Source organism: Brassica rapa, chromosome A08 (assembly GCF_000309985.2).
Source record: "Brassica rapa cultivar Chiifu-401-42 chromosome A08, CAAS_Brap_v3.01, whole genome shotgun sequence".
Classification (NCBI taxonomy): Eukaryota; Viridiplantae; Streptophyta; class Magnoliopsida; order Brassicales; family Brassicaceae; genus Brassica; species Brassica rapa.
Window position 1 is genome coordinate 21,223,332 of NC_024802.2, and position 24,704 is coordinate 21,248,035.

At 39.7% G+C, this 24,704-nt stretch overlaps 5 protein-coding genes across 5 annotated transcripts; 2 read left to right on the forward strand and 3 right to left on the reverse strand.

Annotated features, from left to right (window-relative positions):
- Window positions 1–266: 266 nt before the first annotated feature.
- LOC103836241 (G-type lectin S-receptor-like serine/threonine-protein kinase At1g61360) lies at window positions 267–9,136 on the forward strand. Its single transcript, XM_009112489.2, has 8 exons — window positions 267–482; window positions 5,596–7,225; window positions 7,313–7,423; window positions 7,576–7,745; window positions 7,823–8,033; window positions 8,105–8,342; window positions 8,418–8,568; window positions 8,655–9,136. The coding sequence occupies exons 2-8, from the start codon at window positions 5,947–5,949 to the stop codon at window positions 8,961–8,963; spliced, it is 2,469 nt and encodes an 822-aa protein (XP_009110737.1). The 5' UTR covers window positions 267–482; window positions 5,596–5,946; the 3' UTR covers window positions 8,964–9,136.
- A 4,003-nt stretch (window positions 9,137–13,139) lies between these two features.
- Window positions 13,140–14,354, forward strand: LOC103836298 (F-box/LRR-repeat protein At2g40920). Its single transcript, XM_009112537.1, has one exon. It carries the CDS (start codon window positions 13,140–13,142, stop codon window positions 14,352–14,354), a length of 1,215 nt encoding a protein of 404 aa, XP_009110785.1.
- A 976-nt stretch (window positions 14,355–15,330) lies between these two features.
- LOC103836242 (syntaxin-125) lies at window positions 15,331–17,123 on the reverse strand. The gene is made up of 2 exons (XM_009112490.3): window positions 16,088–17,123; window positions 15,331–15,877 (listed from the first exon to the last, which is right to left on the reverse strand). Exons 1-2 carry the CDS (start codon window positions 16,549–16,551, stop codon window positions 15,445–15,447), a joined length of 897 nt encoding a protein of 298 aa, XP_009110738.2. The 5' UTR covers window positions 16,552–17,123; the 3' UTR covers window positions 15,331–15,444.
- A 248-nt stretch (window positions 17,124–17,371) lies between these two features.
- LOC103836243 (transmembrane protein 184C) lies at window positions 17,372–18,987 on the reverse strand. The gene is made up of 4 exons (XM_009112491.3): window positions 18,807–18,987; window positions 18,320–18,587; window positions 17,829–18,242; window positions 17,372–17,731 (listed from the first exon to the last, which is right to left on the reverse strand). Exons 2-4 carry the CDS (start codon window positions 18,584–18,586, stop codon window positions 17,525–17,527), a joined length of 888 nt encoding a protein of 295 aa, XP_009110739.1. The 5' UTR covers window position 18,587; window positions 18,807–18,987; the 3' UTR covers window positions 17,372–17,524.
- Window positions 18,988–19,425: 438 nt separating this feature from the next.
- LOC117127539 lies at window positions 19,426–20,919 on the reverse strand. The gene has a single exon (XM_033278122.1). It carries the CDS (start codon window positions 20,917–20,919, stop codon window positions 19,426–19,428), a length of 1,494 nt encoding a protein of 497 aa, XP_033134013.1.
- Between the last annotated feature and the right edge of the window lie 3,785 nt (window positions 20,920–24,704).

A 24,704-nucleotide genomic window follows, 5' to 3' on the forward strand; every position in this document is an offset into this window, starting at 1 on the left:
AGTAAGTAAAATGACTTAATGGCCAGTGTCGACCCGGAAAAACCGGTTCGGTTATGTTAAAATACACATATGATGCAGATGTTAGCTTAAATAACGGAACCCTTTGACCAAATCGCAGTGTTAGAGATCAGTTTGTGTTATGTACGTTTTGAACGGCACTGCAATGGCTTTGGAGGACTCTTTTATGAAATTTGGCTTCGTGTAAGGTCTAAAACTTACCAAAAAAAACACTTGACATTCGTGAAAATAGTTACACACAGAAAGTATCTTTGATTGGCTGTTACTATTTATTATTCACAAATTTTTTTTGAAAATCTTGTGTACTTAGTCAAACATTATGTTGCATTCATTTGAATTTTGATTGATCCACTTGTAGTTAATTAACTGGTTACCGCCGTTTATCATTGAAATATAAGTGATCAGATGATCATGTCTGAGTCTAACTCCGTACACTGAACGGCAAATTATTATATGAAAAAAAGGTACTGATAAGAACTATAGTGTATATTGATGTATAACCGCCCAACCACCCCTCTTAGACTCTACAGATCAGAGCTCTAAGCCTTTCTTGTTTCTCTAATTGAGATAACAAGCCCACACAAATCCAATCGTTTGCGTAATCTGTGTAAAGTAATCTTGGGTCCTTTTATAGTCAAGGCCCAAGTACAATGATCTATTATTTGTATTATTTAACTCGTAACAACTCCCGCTGCTTTACTCTTCAGTAACTCCTTGCTTTCCTCTTCTAACTCTTCTTGTATATACCCTCCATGGCCTATCAATACCCCCATTAAGTAGCACCAGCTTGTCCCCAAGTGGAAAATCCGGAAACTGATGTTTCAAGGCAGACACACGCATCCAAGAATTTTCATGAACCGGCAAATTCTTCCACTGCACCAACACTTCTAAATGGCCCTTCTCATCATATCGTGTTTCCAACAATGTTTCTGGTGCAATAATAACCTCATCCTCACGTGAAAGTGAAACAGGTAGCGGCAATGTTGCATGCCCTTGTCCGATCACTTGCTTGAGTTGAGAAACATGAAACACCGGATGTATCTTCGAAGTTGCAGGAAGACGTAATCGGTAAGCCACCTTGCCAACTCTCTCAACAACCTCAAATGGTCCGTAGAATCTCGCTGCAAGTTTCTGACAGATGCGACGACTCACGGACTGTTGGCGATATGGTCTCAACTTCAAATAAACCATAACCCCTACCTCAAATGCCAAATCGCGTCTATGTTTGTCGGCTGACGACTTCATCACACTCTGCGCGCGAAGCAAATGTTGCTTCACCTGTTCCAGCATGACATCTCTCTCCTTTAATTGCTTCTCCAATTCAAAATTACTTGTCGATCCCTTCTCATACGACAGTAGTGTAGGCGGCTCTCTCCCATAGACCAACTGAAACGGAGTGCATTGCAACGAAGTATGGAAAGAAGTATTATACCACAACTCAGCCCAACATAGAAATTTTGCCCACGCCTTCGGATGAGACGAAGCAAAACACCTGAGATAAGTTTCTAAGCATCTGTTCAAGACCTCTGTCTGTCCATCAGATTGTGGGTGGAAAGAAGTACTGAAACGCAACTTAGTACCCGCCAGCTTGAAACAATCCTTCCAAAAATTGCTCAGGAAAATCCTGTCACGATCCGAGATAATAGAACGAGGATATCCATGCAACCTGACAATCTCTTGAACGAAAGCATTTGCCACATCAGCCGCAGTGAAGGGGTGTCGTAAGCCTATGAAATGAGCGTATTTGCTAAGCCTATCGACGACCACAAAGATCACATTAACTCCCTTGGACAAAGGTAAACCTTCAATGAAATCCATTGAAATGTCCTCCCAGATCTTAGATGGTAACTCAATTGGTTGCAGCAATCCCGCTGGCGACAATGTGGAATATTTGTGGGTCTGGCAAACCGCACACTCAGCCACATATTGCTGCACTCGCATCCTCATTCCCGACCAATAAAAAACCCCTTTTATTCTACTCAAAGTCTTCAAAACACCAGAGTGACCCCCCATCAATCCATCATGATACTCCTGCAGGATTAATGGTATGAACTTCGAATCCTTAGGAATCACCAATCGCTGCTTGTAAAACAACCTCCCTGCTGAAACTGTATAACCATTTTTAACCACCTCCTTATTCAACACCTTCTGTAGCAACGACTGAATTACAGCATCACCATCCACCTCAGTATACAAATCATGAAGCTGCAAATTGGCTGGTACCGTTAGCGCCAACAAGAGAGACGAATGCGTGTAACTCTCAGTATGAACAATACGTGATAAGCCATCTGCCACCTTGTTCTCACTACCCACTTTATACTCAATATCAAAATCATAGCCCATGATTCTCGTAAGCCACCTCTGATAGTCCAAAGTCACCTCCCGTTGCTCCAACAGATACTTCAGACTATGCTGATCTGTTCGTACTAAAAATCTTCTACCCAACAAGTAATGCTTCCACTTTTGAATGGCCAAAACTATAGCCATCAGTTCCCTTTCATAGATTGGCTTCAACTGCTCTTTCTCTGTCAAAGCATGGCTAAAATATGCAATGGGATGCTTATCCTGCATCAACACTGCTCCCAAACCATATCCCGACGCATCAGATTCAATGATGAACAATTTTGAAAAATCCGGAAGAGCCAATACTGGTGCTGTAACCATAGCCTTTTTTAACGCCTCAAACGCCTCTTGAGCTGCATTCGACCATAGAAACATCTCCTTCTTCAACAAATCAGTCAAAGATTTTGCTATTATCCCATAATACTGCACAAATCTTCTGTAGTAACCTGTCAATCCCAAAAACCCTCTCAAATCTTTTACTGTCCTCGGAGTAGGCCATTTAACCACCGCTGCTATCTTCTGTGGATCAGTACGAACTCCTTCAGGTGTGATTATATGACCCAAGTACTCAACACTCTGCTGCCCAAAAGCGCATTTCTTTCTATTCGCAAACAACCTCTGCTCTTCAAAAACTTGTAACACCGCTGCTAGATGTCTCTCGTGTTCTTCCAAAGTTGAACTGTAGATTAGAATGTCATCAAAAAATACCAAAACGAACTTCCTCAAGAATTTGCGGAACACTTCATTCATTAAGGCCTGAAACGTTGCAGGAGCATTTGTCAATCCAAACGGCATAACCAGGAACTCATAATGACCCTCATGCGTCCGAAAAGCCGTTTTCTCAATATCCCTCTCCTGCATCCTTATCTGGTGATATCCCGACCTCAAATCCAGCTTTGAAAAATATTTTGAGCCGTGCAATTCGTCTAGCAGCTGGTCTATCATCGGAATCGGAAATTTATCCGGTATAGTGGCTCGGTTAACAGCTCTGTAATCTACACAGAAACGCCAGCTGTTGTCTTTCTTCTTGACTAATAGAACCGGACTGGAGTAAGGGCTCTGGCTTGGCCTGATCGTGCCAGTACTCAACATCTCCTGAACACTCTTCTCCATCACTTCTTTATGCGCATGAGGATATCGGTATGGCCTTACACTGATAGGACCCACTCCAGGTTGCAGGTTGATAGCATGTTCACGTCCTCTAAGAGGAGGTAATGTTGTTGGCTCCTCAAAGATATGGTGAAACTTCTGTAATGTCTCCTGTAATATCAACGGAATCTCCTCACTTGATTGCATCGTCTTACATTGCTCTGCAGCCGGTTGCAACACTGAGTCTCCAAGTAATGACACCTGCCTGCCTTCATACCAAAAAGAATACTCATGCTTCTCCCAATCTATCTCACACTTCCCAAGCGTACGCAGCCATTGAATCCCCAAAATCACGTCGACATTGCCAAGCTCCAGTACAATAAAATCTGCTGTAAATGTCAATTCTTGTAACGTGATTTGCACTTCTCTGCACATTCCAGCTCCATTTACTGATACTCCCGTACCCAATACTATCTCTAAACGTTTGTCAGCGCAAAGAGACAACTTCAATTGATTCACTACTGCCGGGGAAATGAAATTATGCGTCGCTCCACTGTCCAGCATCACTACCACCTGTTGCTTCTTAATCAGACCCTTTAGTTTTGTCGTTGTTGGGTTCGTCATTCCCAACAAGGATTGCACTGATATGGATTTGATTTCAGGTTGCCAGACAATGTCTTCATCCTCCACTTCTTCTTCCCACTGATCCCTTAGAGCCATATCGACACCATTCAACACAAGCATCACTTGTAAAGAAGCATTTGGACACTTATGCTGTTTTGACCATTTTGCATCGCATGTATAGCATAACCCCAAACGTCTCTTCTCCGCAATCTGAGACTCGGACAATCGCAGCTGAGGTCGTGCTTGTGGTGCTTGTTTCCCAGGATTTGGAGCTACATTCTGTTGTGGTTTCTGCTTCCAACCCACATTAGTATTGAAATTGGAATAAGATTTACTAATATGCTCCGGTGGCTTATGAGACCCTGATGACTTGTACTTCATTTCTCTTTGCACCATACTATGTAATGAGCTTGTCTCCATTTGATATGCTGTTGAGATCATATCTGGTAAGTCAATAGGCTTGCACATAGTCACCACCTCCCGCATTTCTGGTGATAATCCGTTCATGAAAATGCCTTCCTTCTGCTTATCTGTCACCCCTACAACTTGTGTTGAAAGGTCTTCAAAATGATGAATGTATTCTGCCACGGTTCCCGTCTGATGCACCGCAAAGAACGGCTGGCTAGGATCCCTCAACTTCACTCTACTAAATCGTGAGAGCAATCTGTCTTTGAAATCCATCCAACTTACAAACGGCTGACGCAATATCTCACTGTTGAACCAACTCAAAACATCACCACTGAGACTCACAGAAACCAATTCAATCTTCATCAACTCACCATAACCTCCAATACGGAAAAAACGATCCGCCAATGCGATCCATCCGTAAGCGTCCTCACCGTTAAAGATCGGAAGCTCTACTCGTTTAATCCAATTCTCTCGACTCTCCAATAACGGTAATCTCCTCCGATCCTCCATCTCTCTAGAACTACGGCCCTGATCCAAGCTAACAAACGGTACCTGATGATCGCGAAACGGAATCAGTGGATCGGATTGTTGATCCGCTTCCTCCATCGGACGTTTATCCAGCTTCCGCAAGATCGCCTCGAACTTTGCATCCAGCCGCTGCTCCATCTCCGTTATCGATGATCGTAGCTCATCGATACTTTCTCGATTCTCCGCGCATTGCGTCACCAACGACTCTACATTCCCCGATGGTTGCGTCGGTCTCGTCATCTCGCCTCCGTCACGATCGTTCGATCCAGAACGCTCACTAGCACCAATTTGATAAGAACTATAGTGTATATTGATGTATAACCGCCCAACCACCCCTCTTAGACTCTACAGATCAGAGCTCTAAGCCTTTCTTGTTTCTCTAATTGAGATAACAAGCCCACACAAATCCAATCGTTTGCGTAATCTGTGTAAAGTAATCTTGGGTCCTTTTATAGTCAAGGCCCAAGTACAATGATCTATTATTTGTATTATTTAACTCGTAACAACTCCCGCTGCTTTACTCTTCAGTAACTCCTTGCTTTCCTCTTCTAACTCTTCTTGTATATACCCTCCATGGCCTATCAGGTACCGTAGCAGTCAAGTAACACATCATTTTAGGGCTCTATTTCATTTTAGGACGCTGTTTCTCGTTGAAATTGTGAATAAAACTTTTTGTATCAGTTGAAACATTCAAAGTATTGTACTATATTTCATTTCATGACACTTGTCTTTTTATGCACCACCAAGAATTAAAAAAATTGAAAAAAAAAAATAAAGTCAACCTAATGTGATATAACAGCCATACGCGTATGGCTGCTTTGGTCAATTTTGGATGGTTGAATCAAAGCAAGTAGTTTGAATATCAAAACATCTATTAGGTTTTATTCATATTCATCTCTGGAGGAAGATCTCTCGCAAACAACACAGAGAGGAAAGATGAGTACTCGTTACTTTCCTTACTTGCTTGTGTTAACCTTGTTCTCAACTTATAGCTTTGCAGATATAATAACCACATCTAGTCCCTTGTCCATAAGACAAACTCTGAGCTCCTCTGATGGATCCTTTGAGCTAGGATTCTTCAGTCCTAACAACACCTCTCAGAATCATCAGTATCTTGGAATCTGGTTCAAGAGAATCACTCCTCGTGTCTACGTTTGGGTAGCTAACAGAGAAACCCCAGCAACGAGCCTCACTGCTAATCTCACAATCACCAGTAACGGAACTCTCATCTTGCTCGATGAGAAACAAGAACTTCTCTGGTCATCCGGAGAAAAATCTCTCCTCACATCTAACCGATGCCATGCTGAGCTTTTAAACTCAGGAAACCTTGTGGTCGTAGACAACGTTACAGGAACATATCTATGGCAAAGCTTTGACCATCTTACAGACACCATGCTTCCTCTCTCTTCTCTCATGTACGATCTCCCTAACAACACGAGACGCGTGTTGACTTCTTGGACAAGCAACACAGACCCCTCTCCCGGCGAGTTTCTAGCAGAGCTTACTCCTGAGGTTCCACCGCAAGGACTTGTGTGGAAAGGCTCGTCGCCTTACTGGAGAAGCGGGCCTTGGGCGGAGACAAGGTTCTCAGGGATACCAGAGATGGACGGAACGTATGTGAACCCATTGACAATGGTCCAAGATGTGGTCAACGGGACAGGAGTTTTGACTTTCTGCGCGTTGAGAAACTTTGACGTGTCGTACATTAAGCTAACACCAGATGGGTCACTGGATATTCACCGGAGCAACGGTGGAACCAATGGGTGGATTAAGCATTTTGAAGGTCCTAGAAGCTCGTGTGATCTGTACGGTGCATGTGGGCCTAATGGTTTGTGTATGAGGTCCATTAGTATTACTACTCCAACGTGTAAATGCTTGAAAGGGTTTGTGCCAAAGTCAGATGATGAGTGGAGTAGTGGGAACTGGACTCGTGGGTGTGTGAGACGAACGGAGTTATCATCATCGTGCCAGGGAAAAGATACGTCAGATGGGTTTTACCGTGTTGCTAATATGAAGCCTCCGGATTCTTATGAGTTGGTAAGCTTTGGTGATGCTGAAGAGTGCCGTCAAGGATGTTTGAGGAACTGTTCTTGCTTGGCCTTTGCTTATATTAAGGGAATTGGATGCTTGGTGTGGAACAAGGAGTTATTGGATATGGTTCAGTTTAGTGAAGAAGGAGAGTTTCTTTTTATCCGTCTTGCACGTTCTGAGTTAGGTAAGGCTTAAAGACATTCTTGTTTTCTTTTTACATTATCTTAGCAATATGGTTTTACAGTTTTTTTTTTCTTGGTGATTCTCTCAGCTGGAAGCAAGAGAATCAATATAATCATTGTTAGTGCTATCAGTCTCTGCATGTTTATAATCTTGGGGCTTGCAGCATTTTGGTGTTGGAGATACAGACTAAAACAAAATGGTGAGACTCCAAAACTTTAATCAAAAGAGTATAACTCTTTTGTTTTCTAGATATTATTTCTTGAAGATCTTCTGTTTTTTGAGTTCTTGGACTAATCCTAAAATACTAGAAGCTAAAGTACTAATACATGGATGAATACTTGTAACTTATAGGTGAAGCTCGTGTAGCCATGGAGACTTCAGAAGATTCTTGGAAGAGTGATTTGAAGTTACAAGATGTCTCAGGTTTAACTTTCTTTGAGATGCATACCATACAAACTGCAACGGATAATTTCAGCATCTCAAATAAACTTGGTCAAGGTGGATTTGGAACAGTTTATAAGGTACAACAATCATCATCTACTTTGCTCTTTTCTCTTAATTTATTGTTCCCTAGATGAGACTCTCTCTGTGCTTATAGGGGAAGCTACAAGATGGGAAAGAAATAGCTATAAAACGTCTCTCTAGCACCTCAGCAGAAGGCACAGAGGAGTTCATGAACGAACTAAAACTCATCTCAAAACTACAACACAGAAACTTGGTTAGACTTTTAGGTTATTGCATTGAAGGAGAAGAGAAGCTATTGGTTTATGAGTTCATGGTGAACAAAAGCCTTGATACTTTTCTCTTTGGTGAGCTCCTACTTCTTCACCTACCTCTTCATTTGTGACTTACATGCTGATTGGTTTCTCTTTATCTATAGATTTGAAGAAGAAGCTGGAGATTGATTGGACTAAGAGGTTCAATATCATTCAAGGTATTGCTCGTGGACTTGTTTATCTCCACCGTGACTCCTTCCTCAGAGTTGTACACCGTGATCTCAAGGCCAGCAACATTCTCTTGGACGAGAAGATGAATCCAAAGATATCAGATTTTGGGTTGGCAAGGATGTTTCAAGGAACTCAAAATCAAGACAGCACTGGCAGAGTGTTTGGAACTTTGTAAGAATCACTCATCTTGTCTTACTTATGTTGAAATCAATTCTTTTATTCTAAAGTCATTATGTATTCGAGCAGAGGATACATGTCTCCTGAGTATGCATGGACAGGGACATTCTCTGAGAAGTCTGACATTTATAGCTTTGGAGTTTTAATGCTTGAGATTATCAGTGGAAAAGAGATATCAAGCTTTAGCTATGGAAAAGAAAACAAGAACCTTCTTGCACACGTAAGAAACCATAGTTAAAATCTCATTACAATCAAGTTGAGACAAATCTTGGTTTCTTGATGTTTATGGTTTTGTCTTTGTAACAGGCATGGGAATCATGGAGTGAAACTGGAGGAGCAGGTCTACTGGATCAAGACATTGCTGATTCTGAGTCAGGTTCAGTTGAAGCAGTGATGAGATGTGTTCAGATAAGTTTGCTATGTGTTCAGCATCAAGCAATGGACAGACCGAACATCAAACAAGTTGTGACAATGCTGACGTCTACAATGGATCTTCCAAAGCCTAAACAACCAATGTTTGTTTTGGATACGAGTGACGAGGATTCTCTGTCTCTTAAGTCTAATGATGATAAGGATTTGTTCTCTGATGATGAAAACAAACCGGTTCAGGAGTAACCGGAATCCCCTAATTAAGTATTGAACCGATTCTTGTGTATATGGTTCAGTGTGGATCCAGAATGTAATTGAAATTGTTTTTTCACAAGGGAAATAACATCATACTATATTTAAAGTACCAGGAATATTATAGTGAAAACTAATATAGCAAATAAAAGAGCAATTTTTTTTAATTTTTTAACGTCTGATTAATTATATTGTTATAACAATGAGAAATCTTACGTAGATAATTCTATAGCCGATAATTCTACCACCTTATGAGAATCCATGTTTATATGCGCCACTCCGAACCGTTCTATGATATACATGTTTGATGGTACACTATATATCATGCTGAAAATCTTTTTTAACCATTTTCTTTATAATCTAAATAATTTGCATTTTATGAGATTTAAACCCCTGACTTTCTGGTGTACAAACATTAATGAATCTTTAGTCAAACCAGATGATTAAGAAGCTTCTATTTTTAATAGATTTTAGATAGTTTATTTTTGAGAAACCGCTTTTAATATATTTTAGTTAGTCTGAATAGTTTTTACTGACTTTTTAAATATTTTAGAACGTTTTGTGCATTTTTAGTTTCTTTTATAGTGAATTAAGATATTGGTTAAATCTATATCTGAACCAAATTCGAAAAGAATCGAACAGAATCCTAGCTAAATTATTTTAAAATACTTTAGGGACATGAACATCTAACTTAATTAAGCAAATAGCCTCTTCTTCTTTTATGTGGGATTCTATGTTTTTCATCGGGTTGCTTGATTTTTCTGTCACATTAGAGTAACACTTAGCTCGTTTGTTAAATAGTACTATATAGCAAGTATCTATTTGTAAGATCTTTCAAGTAATTGGGATAGTTTGGATTCAAACATGAAGGTTTGAGCCTCTTCGCCGTGTTGTGGTGGTGGTTTCTTTGAATGTTTGCAACCAGGGTCGGCTGAGTATACAGGGCTATACCAAATTCTTTTTTTGAAAATTTTATGTTCAAATTACATATATAATAGTACATTAAAATAAATATAGTGATAATAAAATAATTTAACTTCTTACAAAGTTTAAATAAAAATAAATGTAATTTTTTATTTTAATTTTTTTTTAATTAATAATTATAAGGTCCAAATTTTTTTTTGCTATAAAAGTTTAATAAGTAAAACTTAGCTCGTTTGTTAAATAGTATATAGTAAGTATCTATGTGTAAGATCTGTCAAGTGATTTGGATAGTTTAGTTTCAAACATGAAGATTTGAGCTTCTTTGCCGTGTTGTAGTGGTGGTTTCTTTGAATTTTTGCAACGGCTGAGTATACAAGACGGTAAGTGCGACCATCCCGGACCATACCAATTTTCTTTTAAATAAAAAAATTTATGTTCAAATTACATATATAATAGTACATTAAAATAAATACTATAGTATAAGAAAAATACAACTACTTAAAAATAATTTAACTTCTTACAAAGTTTAAATAAAAAAATAAATGTAACTTTTTATTTTAAGTAAAAAAAATAATAGTTATAAGGTCCAAAAAGAATTTGCTAAAGTTTAATAAGTAGGGTCCAGATTCTTTTTTAGCACTAGGGCCCATCATAGTATTGAGCCGGGCCCTGTTTGCAACTAACCATCTTGGGCTTATTTACACCGATGTAACAAGTTGAACTCCGTTCATTACTCCGGTTGATAAGCAGAAGGTTTCTACAAATGGAGTCGGGAACGAGCGTAGCCTGATGATTAAGCTCAAGGTCTCAATCATACAAATCAATGGACGAACAGAAGACACGTGCTTGATGGGAGCTTATCCTTATCCTGTTGTTCTCGGTGGATCTCACCTCTTCCGTGAATGCTTCTGAGTTTTTCACATTCCCGACCACCTAAATTTGAACAGAGATATATGTATGAAATTAAATGAATATAAACAATCACATTCATAATAGCTTTCTTGTTGGAAAAGTTACTCACCTCTTCCGCAGTCTCGCCGGCTTTGACGTATGATTTCCGGACACGAACTGGTCAATGTTTGTTGACCAAAAAAAAAAAAAAAACTGGTCAATGTTTTTATAATTCTAGGCTTCTTAGCTTTTCTAATATACTTTAGATTACAACTTCGTATGGTATTTTGAATTAAAACATTTGTAGATCACACAAACATGATGTAAAATAAAAGAAGAGAAGTTGAAATTTTTTACACATTGCTGGGGTCACTTCTAAGTTGTTACTAATTCATCCACTTAAGTACATGTTTTAGAATCGATATGTATCGTAGAGAGAAACAACCAAGAATCTCAAGAAATGATTTGTTTATGACATGGAATAAGGATAAGTCAACAACCAACGGGATTAAAAATACCAAATAATTAATCATCTCTTGCTGCCAAGTAAGACTAACTTCTCTGAAAGAATACTGAATTTATTTTCAAGGAAAGGTTTAAGGTAAAATCTCTAATCTAATCTGTTTTAAGAATCCTAATTTTTATCTACTTAAAAATGTTGTCATTAACTTTTGGACCTATTTATATTTCACTAGAGATAAATGTAACATCTTTTAACTTTTGGACCTATTTTTATTTCCACTATTTTTGTTAGTAACTACCCTATATCTGCTGAAGTTTATTAGTATATTAATTAAATATAGTAACTATAATTGATATATGTATAAAAGATATTTATATTCACAAAACTGCAGTTGTTTATCTAGGAATAGGCAAGATCCAGAGCTATTTTCTAAACCTTATTGATATACTATACATACTAATGATCCAAAATTACAATATTAAAGTTTCAATACTTTTTTAATATATTTTTAGAAACTAACATATTTATGTATTTTATATGTTATATAGTTTAAGTTTAAACTATATTAATATATAATATGAATCTCTATTAAATGAGACATTATATTTGTATGATTTATGATTATTTGTAGTTTTTTATTACAAAAAAATAGTTACCCATTATCAAAAAATTTGAGTGTGAGACATTTAATGTTTTTAGTAATTTATAGTCTTTTTAAAATTTTAAAATATAACATATAAGAAAAAAATAATTTTTGTATTATATGGTTGATATAATTTTTTAATATCTTTTAATAATATAAAATTAAATAAAAAAGAACTAAGATACAAAAACTGTTATCAAATATTTATTATTCATACTCATCAGTTTTCATATATATATGTTAATCATATTAGATAATTTCGTAGCTTTTATTTAAAGAAAATGCAAGAATATTCTTTTGTACACTATTTATCAATTTGATAGTTAGTTTAATAAAATGTATAATATAAGTTATGATGGACCAACCTTTTTTTTAAAAAAAAAAATTAGAATTTCATTCTCATAGTGACACGTAGTTACAAAACAATGTTGTAATGTTTCTCAACTAATATATAAGGGATATTCCGTGTTCACCTTACTTAATGCTTGATTAATTTAATGTCAAAGAAAAACGTGCTAAAGAAAATTGCATAAAATGTGAAAGGTCTACTTAAATGCACAGACGATTTTTTTTTTTAAATGATGATTATATAATATATATACTCACCTAAGTACATGTGTAATTTAATTAATTGCCACACGATTTGGTCTAACATTTGGATCATAAAAACACCTTTAATGAAATATTAATTTTGTATTAAAAGTCAATGGCATGAATTGTAATAGGGCAATTCTTTCAAATAGTCATTTTTTAGTTTTTGTCGCAAAAATAACACTTAAAAAAGATGACTAAAATAGTCATTTTTGTTTTTGAAAATTTTAATATATATGTTATAAAATTTGAAACACTGTCTCCAATACTCCACAACTTAACTCTAAACACTAAATTTAGATTAGATAACCCTAAGGTAAAAATACATTTTTACTTTTAATAAAATTTATTTTGATTATTTTTTTCACAGAAAGTTATTTTATGATAAAAACTTAAAAATATATCATAGGGAGTTTATCATTGTAATAAACACACGAAGAAATGTTATTAATTGTCAAAAGCTCCATAATCGAACAACTATGACAAAAAAAGAAGAAAAAATAAGCGTCAAAAGGAAAAAATAAAGAAAGAAAGGAAAACTAACTATTCAAATTATGAATTTAAGGAAATTATTAATTCCTCGAGGTTGCACCCCAATATATATATATTTAGAAGCCCTAAATCGCTGCTATAACTTTCTCTCCAAGATTGAGGTACAATGTGCTTGTCTACGGAGACACCGGAGCTTCCTATGCATGTGGTAACGGATGAGATTCTCACGAGATTGCCTGCTAAATCTCTGATGAGATTCAAGTGCGTTTCAAAGCTCTGGTTATCGCTCATCCGCTCACGTTATTTCTCCAACCGTTTCTCAAAGGTCCCATCCCCTCGTCTTTACATGTGTTTATGGGATCAAGCCACCATTGGTGACAATGAAACATACACATTGGCTCCTCTAGACACTCGGCCTTCAACGTCCACCTTTGTTGTTGACGACAATCTGCCCGACCCAGCGATTGGAGGTTACATCTTACAAAATCTTGGTGGCTTCATGATCTACGTCTATAGGAGAGAGCCCCATATCTATAACCCTGCCACCGGACAATTGGTAGGCTTCCCCTTAAGAAGTTCCGACCACATCATCGTACCTCCAGGAGGAGAAAAGGTCGTCACCTATTATTTCGGATACGACCCACTTAGCCACAAGTACAAAGCGGTCTCCTTGATTAGCGTATTCTTAGAAGAAACTAAACAAGTCATAAGTTCAGTGAATTATATCTTTAGCCAAAAAAATAAACTAGGTTATTGGAACAAGGCTGCTCTAACTCCAACGGACTTTTGTCCTCACATGCCTTCCAAAGGAGGAATCTCTATCGATGCAATTATTTATTACTTGGCTTTGGTGGATAGAGATCGATTTGTGGTTGTTAGTTTCGACATTAGATCTGAAGAGTTCAACATGATCCAAGTACCCAAGCTGCATGAAGATGCCCCGGTAGATACTCCAGATCTGACTCTTTTGGAGCTTGGAGGAAAAGCAACTCTATGTGACCCAACCAATCTTAGAGACAAGGGTGTCTTGGCCTTATGGACCGTGGAAGATGTCAGGAGCAAGAAATGGTTGTGCAAGAGTTTGGTTTTGAAGCCTTCTCAGCTGCCTTTAGTCGACAGCATTACATTCAGGGTAAAAGGTACAACTCAAAACGGCAAGGTTTTCCTGATACCAAAGGATTTTCTTTCTCCTTTTCACATTCTCTCTTATGATATGCAAAACAATGATATGAGAAAGATTGAGATCAAAGGTATACCGGACGTCTGGTTTAATATGGGCGAAGAAGCTGACCTACATTTTGATGTGATGTTTATGGACCAGAGTGAGAGCCCAATATATATTGATTTCCTGTCCTGTTTTGACTGGGGAGATGGAGATTGAAAGATGGAAGAAATCAAACATATCACGGAATAATGAATCTGGAAAAAAAAATCCAAGAATTATAGAAATTAAAGTTGGTTTAATCGTTATAGTACAAATTTATGCATTTTCTATATTTATTCTAAAAGAGTAGCAATACTTTTTCATAAACACTTTTGTCCTTTTTCTTGTTATCAAGAGATATTAAACCCATATGCTCTTTGAAGAGTAGGCTGAGTAGCAACTCTAGTTAGGATTCTATTTCTAAAATCAACCAAGTAATTGGAGTCGACCGACTGATACTGTCTTCACCGAAACAGAGCTTCAACGAGAATGCTGCAAGTAGAAGAAAAACAAAACGCGTGTTCAATAAAACCACCATAACTAACAGAATAGTTCAAATTCTTTTCCCTCTCTTTAGAAGATATTCCAGGCTACGTAAACTGATAAAGTAGTCGTCTTTGTCTCTACAAGAAAGCTGAATCCACGTATTGAACTATATATATACGGTTCAATATGGCTCCAAAATGTAATGCAGTTGAGCTGATTTCTCACAAGGTAAACTGAAATTGTTCAAAGAAAATAACGAACATCAAACCATATTGTAACATACCATGAATATTATACTGTAAATTTAACAGCAAATAAAAGTGCAATTTGAAGTTATAAAAATCATTACACACTCAAAACTTCACCAAAAAAAGAAAGAATTTTGTAGGAATGTCATATAGTTAAGAGCCTTGCAAATAGATACTTAAGAGTAGATTGTCTCGTTAATTAACCCAAATCAGCGTTAAACGTTCTCTAATGATTGTAACACATCAAGATTCTAGTAACAAATATTTCTGGCCTTCCTATATAAACACGAATCACAATAATTGAGCTTGTTATAGTCTTCACCTCGAAGTTGTTGCTCGTGGGTATAATAAATATATGCTAAATATATATATTCTTGCATATATGAAATACCTAGAACCATCCTCATAGGTAAGATACATAACTAAAGATGGAGATAATATATAGAAAAATTCAGGATGTCATAAAAGTAATACACGTAATAACGATCCAGTGTTTCAAAACTTTTTCTACAAAATCATATACTCTAGAAATTTCATTTCAACATGAGCATAATATGGGGAAGAGCAGGAATAAGGAGGAGGATAAACACAACGATGAAGAGAATAATAGCGTAACAAGTCCATTTTCTCGAGCTCTTTTGGTACTCCCTCGCGTCTTGGAGTTGATCAGTCCCTCTTCTTACAAACGAGCTCGCCTTAGCCACATGACTCTCTATATTGTTCAGTTGTTGCCCTTGCGCTTCCACTAGAGCCGCCATGTCCAAGAAAACTTGGTGCAACTCAAGTAGATTCTTCTCAATCTCCTTCACTGCATCATGTCTTTCTTGGATCTCAGATATAGTGTCCATGATTTGACCTCTTCCTTGCTCTTGAATCGCTTTTTGGAGAAAGTTTTCACTCTCACCGCTTGCAATCAAGTTATCTATTGTTTGCTCGTCTGCTTGTTCTCCTGTTATTGTGAAATACCTACATCCATTCCGACATAGTTATTATTAATAATGAGTCTAGCTCACACTAAAAATATATATAGTTCAAAAGCGGAAAATTGTCCAATCACTTATATATTGGGCAAGGAGTCTTGTTATATATTCTATATTGAATAGTTATATATCCTTGTGATCCAAGAAACAAACATAGCAATAGCTTGCAATACAAGAAACCTAAAAATGGGAATACCTGCGCTCTACGGTTTCTTTATACTCATCATTCATCCGTGCACGTAGGCTTTGGAAACTATCCATCAAGTCCTTGAGCTTCTTCCCAAGACCACTAACCACCGAGGACCGAGTCCTATCCGTAGATGAACCGGGTCCACAACCCGGGACATTACGGCTATTAGCGTTGGCTTTCTCTAAGGCTTCTAGCTTCTGCTTAATGATTTTGACTCTCTTAAGGACCTGACCTACGTCAGCGTCCATCTTAGCTCGTAGCTCCTTGACCTTCTTGGCATTGTGCACCGTCTTGCACTCTTCGTTCGAGTCCTGAAGCTTCTTGTAAAAAGTCTCGACTCCTTTCATGTCATCTTTCACATTCTCGACGTCCTCAAAGAATTTGTCGAGGTTCATCGTTTCTTGACCTGCTTCAACATCCCCGAACTGAGCTTGGTTCCTCTTAAAAGAATTTGAGAATAAATCATTCATTTTTTACTCTTCTTTGAAAAAAAAAATATATATGTACAATTATTATTTTTGTGATTTTTTTTTCTTTCTTTTCAATGCTTTTGAATGATGATCATCATCATTGTCATATTCTGTCTGAGTACGAGGAGGTTTTGTTGGGAGGATTATTTTGTTACGTTAGAATAAGAGTCACAAGCAGTTTTGGTAATTATCTAAAATTAGTTAATGGCATAACTTTGTCTTAACTAAATTAGCTAAGCTTTCAAAAGATATTAATATCGCCTATAATGGGCCGAATCTAAAGCCCAAATAAAAGTCCAATTCTCTGGCATCTTCTTCTTCACTTGCTTTGATTAAAACCCAAAACCCTTTTTATCATTTAGTTTTCAGTGTGAAGACATTTCACATTGGGTTTGTGAAGGAGAGTGCTATGTCACGCAATGATTGATAGTTTTGTCTCTGTAACCTGAGAACTGATGTATTAGAATAGATTAGTTGCAGTGTTGAGTTTTTTTGTCTCCATTTTTGCCTTAGCATTTGCATGTTCTGATATCTGAAGTGTGTTTGTTGTGGATCAAAAGGAACGACGATGTATGATACAGATGAGCTTAAAGTAACAGTGACAACAAGCGAGATATCTCGTGAAGAAGATGAGCCTGTTCGCAGGGAAAAGACTCAGCCAACAGAATCCAATGGTTCAACGGCCAAAGCCTCCACATCACAGCCTGCGCCCGTGAGGAAATCCAAACCCTCGAAGCAGAACCGGAGACACAAGTCAAGCACCAAAACTATGAAGAAAAGAGATAAGAAGAAACAAGCAAGAGGGGTCAAGAGTACACGATGGCAAGAAGAGATAATGTTTAGAGACTAGCGCAGAGAGAACAAAAGATACATTATTAACCACTATCCATGTTGTTCGTAAGAGCAAATCAGTAACATTCACATTAACAACAACAAAAAAAACTTCTCTGGTCTAAATCTTCTCTTTCAGGAATCAATCTCTCTTGTTCATTCTCATCTTAGCTTCCGTTTCACCACTATAAGGAGCAACGTGGAAAGCGTATTGCTGCATAACGGAGAACACAATCATCTCAAGAACCACAAGCACGTTTTGCAGAGCTTCCCCAAGCTGCTCCACCTCCAACCAGAAGTGATGCGACTTTATCAACCCCAACCCCACCAATACCTCCAGCACTACTCCCTGCACCAACACACATGTAAGGTTTCTCAAGATCAAAAGAGGAACAACAACAATGTGATGATCCTAAGTCTATTGAGATGAGACTGTGTATATATACCTGCCAAAAGCAGAAGAAGACTATCCCTTGAATGCACATGAACTTCGTAAGCGGCTTATGAGGCTCCAACTCTTTAGCAAAAACATGAAAAAACTTCACCAAAGAATACAAAGCCAAGTACACCGAAACGTTTAGAACAACGGTGAAGATCCAGCTCAGCCACGGTGGATAAACCCCGAGAAGCTGCAGTGATATCATCAAGAAAGAACACACAGGGCGGATAACACAGAACTGCCACGTCCAATGCTTGAGCTGCGTCAGCGTGCTGTGATCCAAATGTGTTGTCCGAGGAACGAATAGAGTCACTGGAAACGAGTGGTGGATCTCTCTCCCTTTGATCTCATCAGGGATGATCTGTCCACTCATGGATATGTTGAGGTAGCTATACATCAACGCCAAGAACTTAGCAATGACCTGAAACAACAACAAATCAAGAAACAGCCATAGAGAGAGAAGGAAACACTCAAGAGTCAAGAATCAAGCAAACCTACAAGTGCCTCATAGCAATCTTTAACGGCGACTAGGAACATGAAGAAGGGTTTGCTTCCTTTGGCATCAAGCAAGCCCAAGAAGGAGCTGATAGAGTAAACAGGAGCCATGAGGACAATGATGAGAATGGCTCTCTGCTCTTTAGGGTTCTTCCAGTAGAAGAGGTGCTGTGATATGAGCTGCATCGTGAAGTGCATCGAGAGCAAGACGCAGAACACGGATCCCATCACCGTGATCTCCGAAGGAGATAGTGTAGACAAGTCAACCATTCTGCATCAAAAAACGAGAAACTGATTCACAAAGTTTCTGACTTTTCAATCAGATGTTATACTCTAGAGAAACCCAGAATCAAAATCATTAGAGACTCCAAATCAAAACGAAGACACAGCTGAATCGAGCTGAAAAGGAGATAACTTTCTTTGAAAGCTCTTCAGGGTCACTCAAAGATCGAAGCTTTATGCAGAAATGAACAGAGAGGAGGATGCGAACCTGATTGAAACAAGCGTGTGACGTCTGTGGAAGAAGAAGAAGACGATTCAAGTAGAGAGCTTCACCGTATCGTGATGCTACTACGAGTCTTCAATAGAGAAGAAGCTCAAGCTGTTCTTTGTTGACCGGTTAAAATCAGACAAGACAACTTTTCTAGATGACTTTGACCGGTACAGTTATGTGTTTTCTTCCTTTTCCGGTTTAACTTAGGTTTGGTTTCTAAAGATGAATTAAATTAACGATCGTCGTTGTAAACTGGTACTTGCAGAACAAATGTTCTAAAAATTGGTAGGTGGTGGTTAAGCGGATTATAGAGGATTATTGTTTAAACAGATGTTTAGGTTGATTTTTTGAACGTCTAAACCGATTTTTAATAAACCTGTTTGAAAAAAATTGTTTCGTTCATATTCGATTTGCCGATAAAATGATGTCTAAACCGATTTTTAGAACATTGAGTAGAACCGAAAAATAAAAATGTTTAACTTGACCTAAATTTTTGATAATTATGTTCAATGGATTTGAGTTGTGTCAACAAGAGAATGAAATAATCATACTGACATTCATTTCTTTCTTTTTTTTTTTTTTGAAACACAAGACTTATATTAATGCAAACTTTGAGTTAGGTATCAGTCATAAAGACTTCTTCCCCAACCAAACATTGTTTAGCAAGCTTATCAGCTGCTTTGTTCAATCCTCTTGGGATCCAGGTGAAAGAAATAAACTCAAAAGAGCTAGAAATACTAAACACATCTGAAAGAATTCCGTAAAGCTCCGGGTGTGCTTCTCGTGAGTTGAGGGCTTTGATTAACTGAGCACAGTCAGACTCGCATCTGATCCTTCTGAGTCCCAAATCTCTGCATCCAGACAGAGCTTCTCGTAGAGCCAATCCTTCTGCAATCAAGGCAGAGCCAACAAAACGACAAGGCTTGGTGAATTCCGCTGTTCCTTCCGGTGTTTTAACCGTCCATCCTAGTCCAGCCGTGAGGTTCGTCGCTCTCCAAGCCGCATCAGTATTCAAGACAGAGCAATTTGGTTCTGGCCGGGTACGAGGAGGAGTCTTGCGGGAAGGTGGGGGCGTTTTATCCTGACAGCTCGTCCACTCTTTTGCCGAGGTAATAGCTTTGGTGAGGCACACTTCTTCAGTTATTGACTTTCCTTCAAATACTAAATGATTCCTGGCACACCAGATTTGCCATAGGATCCAAGGTGCTAGCTGGCCAGAGGCAAGCCCTATTGGAGGCAAGCAAGGTTTTCCACATAAGATCCACCATACACTCTTCAAATCTATCCATCCGCTGACCTCACAAGCCACTGCAAAGGGGGCTAGACGCCAGACCTTCTCAGCATATGGGCAGTGTAGAAACAGATGATCTATAGATTCCAGTGTACCACAACGCTTGCACCTACCATCAGAAGTAATATTTCTTGCCATTAGAGTCTCTCCCACTGGTATGGCCTTTTGAAATAATCTCCACAGGAACATTTTGATCTTAGGCGAGATATGTAGGTTCCAAACACCCTTGAACCAGTGTAGTTCATCTACTTCATTCTCCTCTAGTTCCTCTGTTCTCCTTTTTATGGCTGTATGATACCCAGACTTTGTGGTATATTCACCATTCGGTGTGCTCAGCCAGATTTGTTTGTCGGGAATCCCCACAACACTCGGTACGATAGTCTTGATAGTTGTTTGCCACTGTGGTAGCAGGTTCCTGATTTTCTCCTCATTCCAATCCCTTGTGTTGTCAATGAAAAGGTCTGCGACTGTCAGGTTTGCCGAGATCTCCGTTGGTGGTCCCATAGGCCTTTGTTGGGTTGAAAGGCTAAGCCATGGGTCTTCCCAAATCCGAATTGAGGCTCCGTCACCTACAACCCATCCCAAATTTTCTTTCAGCAAGTCTCTGCCTATTAGTACCCCACGCCATCCGTGAGAGATTGCTGATTTTTCGGTAACCTCCATGAAGCTTTCCGAGGGGAAATACTTCCCTTTCAAGATCCTTGACAGCAAGAGCCCAGGGTTATTATATAATCTCCATCCCAATTTTCCCAAGAAGGCATCATTCCACGCTTGGAAGTCTCTAAAGCCCAGTCCTCCAATGGCTTTTGGTTTTGTCATTTTTCCCAAGAGGTCCATGCCATCTTGTGTTGTCCTTCCTTGTCATCCCACCAGAATCTTGTAATTGCAGCTTGGATCCTTTGGCACAGCGAAACTGGTAGTTTGAAGCAGGTCATCGAGTATGATGGGATCGGTGAGAGCACACTCTTGATCATAGTCAGTTTCCCCGCCTTAGAGAGGAATCTATTTGACCAGCTTGCCGATTTTTGCTTGATTTTCTCCACCGTGGAAGTAAAGAGATCCCTCTTTTTTCTCCCAAAGATTTCCGGTAAACCGAGATACTTACCAACTCCTCCTTCTTTCTGTATACTTAGCTCATCCTTTACCCGCTTTCTCAAGTCCGCCGGTGTTCTTTTTGAGAAAGAAATAGAGGATTTGTCGGTATTGATTGTCTGGCCCGATGCTTCTTTATATCGCTGCAGGATGGAGTTTAGAGCTTGGCTACTGCGCTTGTTTGCACGAGTGAAAAACATAGTGTCGTCGGCAAAGAGTAAGTGATTGACTTGGGGGCATGCCCGTGCTACACTGATTCCTGTCATGGAACCCTCTTCGCTTGCTCTGTTACAAAGTCCCGACAGAACTTCACTACACAAGATGAATATGTATGGTGAAAGAGGATCTCCTTGACGAAGTCCTCTGCTCGGTGATACCCTTCCTCTAGGCGAGCCGTTGATGAGAAAGGAGTATGTAACAGTGGAGACACATTCCACAATCCATTTGGTCCACACGTCGTGGAAGCCTAAGCGCTTTAGTACCAGCTCAATGAATTCCCATTCTAGCCTATCATAGGCTTTGCTCATGTCGGTCTTAACCGCCATGGCACATCTCTTCTCCGCATCTGAGGTTTTGAGGTAATGGAGTACCTCATGTGTTATCAACACATTGTCTGAAATGGATCGGCCAGGAACGAATGCGGACTGATTCTCCGATATGATGGTTGAGAGGAGCGGTTGCAATCTTTTGGTGAGGATTTTTGAGATGATCTTATAGTAGACATTGCAAAGCGCAATGGGCCTGTAGTCCGCTACCGTTTGTGGGTTCTTTACCTTCGGGATGAGTCTAACATTTGTTTCATTTATCCTAGGCGGAAGCACGCCCGAGGTAAAGAAGCGTTGAACCTCGCTGACTATATCTGGCCCGATAGTGTCCCAATTGGAGTGGTAGAAGCTAGCCGAGAATCCGTCCGGTCCGGGCGCTTTATCTGCGTGTATTGCGAAGACTGCATCCCTGATCTCTACAGCAGCCGGGAGGCTGATCAGTCGCTCATTGTCCTCATCCGAGACTCTTCTTTGGAGTGCATAAGTTACGGTTTCCGCTCTGTCTCCATCCATTGAGGTGAATAAGGATTGGTAATATTGCACTATCACTCTGGTTATATCCTCTTCCTTATAGACCATTGAGCCTTGGCTATCTTCCAAAACCGTGAGAGAATTCGCTCTCCTTCTCTTCTTTGTTACTGCGTGAAAGTATCCAGTATTACGGTCTCCTAGTCTCAGCCATAAAAGACGGCTCCGTTGCCGCCAATACTCTTCTTCCGCCTTATATGCTGTTTCAAGCTCTGCGGTAATCTGTTGGATCAGGTTCCCATCATTCTTGGGATCTACTAAAGCTGTTTCGAGATCTTGCTTTTTCTGCTCTATGATCAGCCTGCTGTTCCGAAACTGCTTCTTACTCCATTCCACAATGGCTGAACGTGTCAGTGATATCTTGGTTCGAATAGGACTGCTCCCTGCTTCTTCCCAGACTCTCTTAATGAGCTCTTTAACCTCCACATCATCCTTCAGTCTGCGATCGAAGCGAAACATTCCTTTCCTCTTTTTATTTCCTGGGTCGAAGACCGATATCAAAGGTCTGTGGTCAGACCCTTCATACGCCAGATAATGGCTTCTTGCTGCCGGGAAGAGTTCAGCCCAAGAACTATTCGCAGCTGCTCGGTCCAGTCGACATCTAACCAGATAATCATTTCTTTTTCCCCTCCAGGACAGAAGATCACCAGAGTGAGGCAGGTCAAAGAGGTCTCCTTCTGCATAGAAGGTTCGCAGGTCTCCAAAAGATCCCTCGGGTCTAGCCGGGCCACCTTCCTTCTCATCATTACTTAAAATGTCATTGAAGTCGCCATTTATAAACCATGGGGCGTCTCTGCTGATCATAAGTGTAACCATTTGGTTCCAAAAAATCCTTCTTTTTCCATAATCAGTATCACCGTGAATAAATGCAGCAAAGAAGGTTTTTCCTTCATATTCAATACATGTGTCAATGAAATTAGCATTAGCGGACAACACATGGAGTTTAACTTCTTGTTTCCAAAGTATCGCTAGCCCTCCGGCCCCATGTCCAGTAGGCGGGACTAGGTGGTGCTGCTCGAATCCCAGCTGGTCTGTCTTGCTCAGAACAAAGAGATCAGGATTTTTTGTTTCCATAAGGAAAATAATGTCTGGAGATGTGGACCGGTTTATCTCCTTTAGACGTCGAACTGTCCGGGGATTCCCTAACCCCTGACAGTTCCAACTCACGATCTTTAAGGACCGAGAGTGGATGGAATTCGAAAATCCATCCGCTTCCTCGTGGTTGCCGGGATCATTTTGCAGATAGGCCTGTTCTCTGAGCTTGTAGTTGACGTATCAGCTTGGTGTTTACTACGTGGGAGCCCTGATTTGCCTTTAGTTCCAGTATGTGCTCTCTGGCCGGTAGTAGGCTTACGGCGGTTTGGAGATGGTTTGTTCTGCGCCACCGTCCTTCTCCTTGAACCCTCTCCTTGCATCAATTTTGGGCTGCCACTTATTGTTCTTTTCCCCGGAGGACGCCCTCGTTTTTTCTTTGCACTTTTTGCCTCATCAGCTCCATCTTTTTCTCCCTGGGGCTCTGATGGTAATGTGATGCGTTGAGCTGCTGGTGTACGCGCTGGTATGGGATCATTTGCTGTTGGTTCTTCTCTGTCGCTGTTTACAAAGCTTTGGTTATTAGCTTGTAGGGGAACAGAGGATCCAAGTCTGAGAGTTGCAGGCAGTCTATCCTGGGAGTTATTCTTCGAATTCTCTAAGTTTTTTACCCCCAAGTTCGAGAGCTGTATTGGGCTAGGTCCCAACCGTTGAGTGACTGGTATTCTCTCTGGAGTCAATACATCATTAGGCTCCTGATACCTTTCGGCGGTTGCATTTAGGGCCGCTCTAGCCATTTGGATTGCTGATTCTTCCATCTCCCCTTTCTCTTCTGCCTGTCTAACTCGCTCCTTCCTAGCTTCTCTTTCAGTAGGGTCTGCACACTTTGTGTACTGAAGCATGACATTTCTTAGCTCTCCCATAGCTTCGCTTATTGCTTCCTGTGGAATTATGTTTGCTTCTATTGCTCGGGGAGTCCCCCTGACATTTGTTTCTTGTGTATTTTTGGAAGCACTTGACCCTGTCTCTCTTGCCTCAGGGACCTTTCTGGAGATTTCTCGGTAATAGCTCCTACTAGGCGGAGCTGGAATATGGCGTTGGTGAGAGTATTCCCGGGAGGGTCTGGACGATCTATCGTCGGCGTATCTTGTGCGTTCTCTTGCCTGTGAGCTTCGGCGGAATGAGCTTCTCTCCTGCCACTGTCTTGTTTGTGATTTGTAGGGTCTCTGATGTGAGCTTACTCTTTGTTCCCTATCATTCCTTCTTAAGTTTTCTTCCCCGTTGTAGGCCGCTGAAAACTGGAAGGCTGCACTGTTTCTCTGATCTTTCTCAGGGAGGCTCTTATGCTGATTAGCTGTAGCTGAGGTGATTGTTCTTCCCGAGGCAGCCATTCCCCCTGAGGTACCT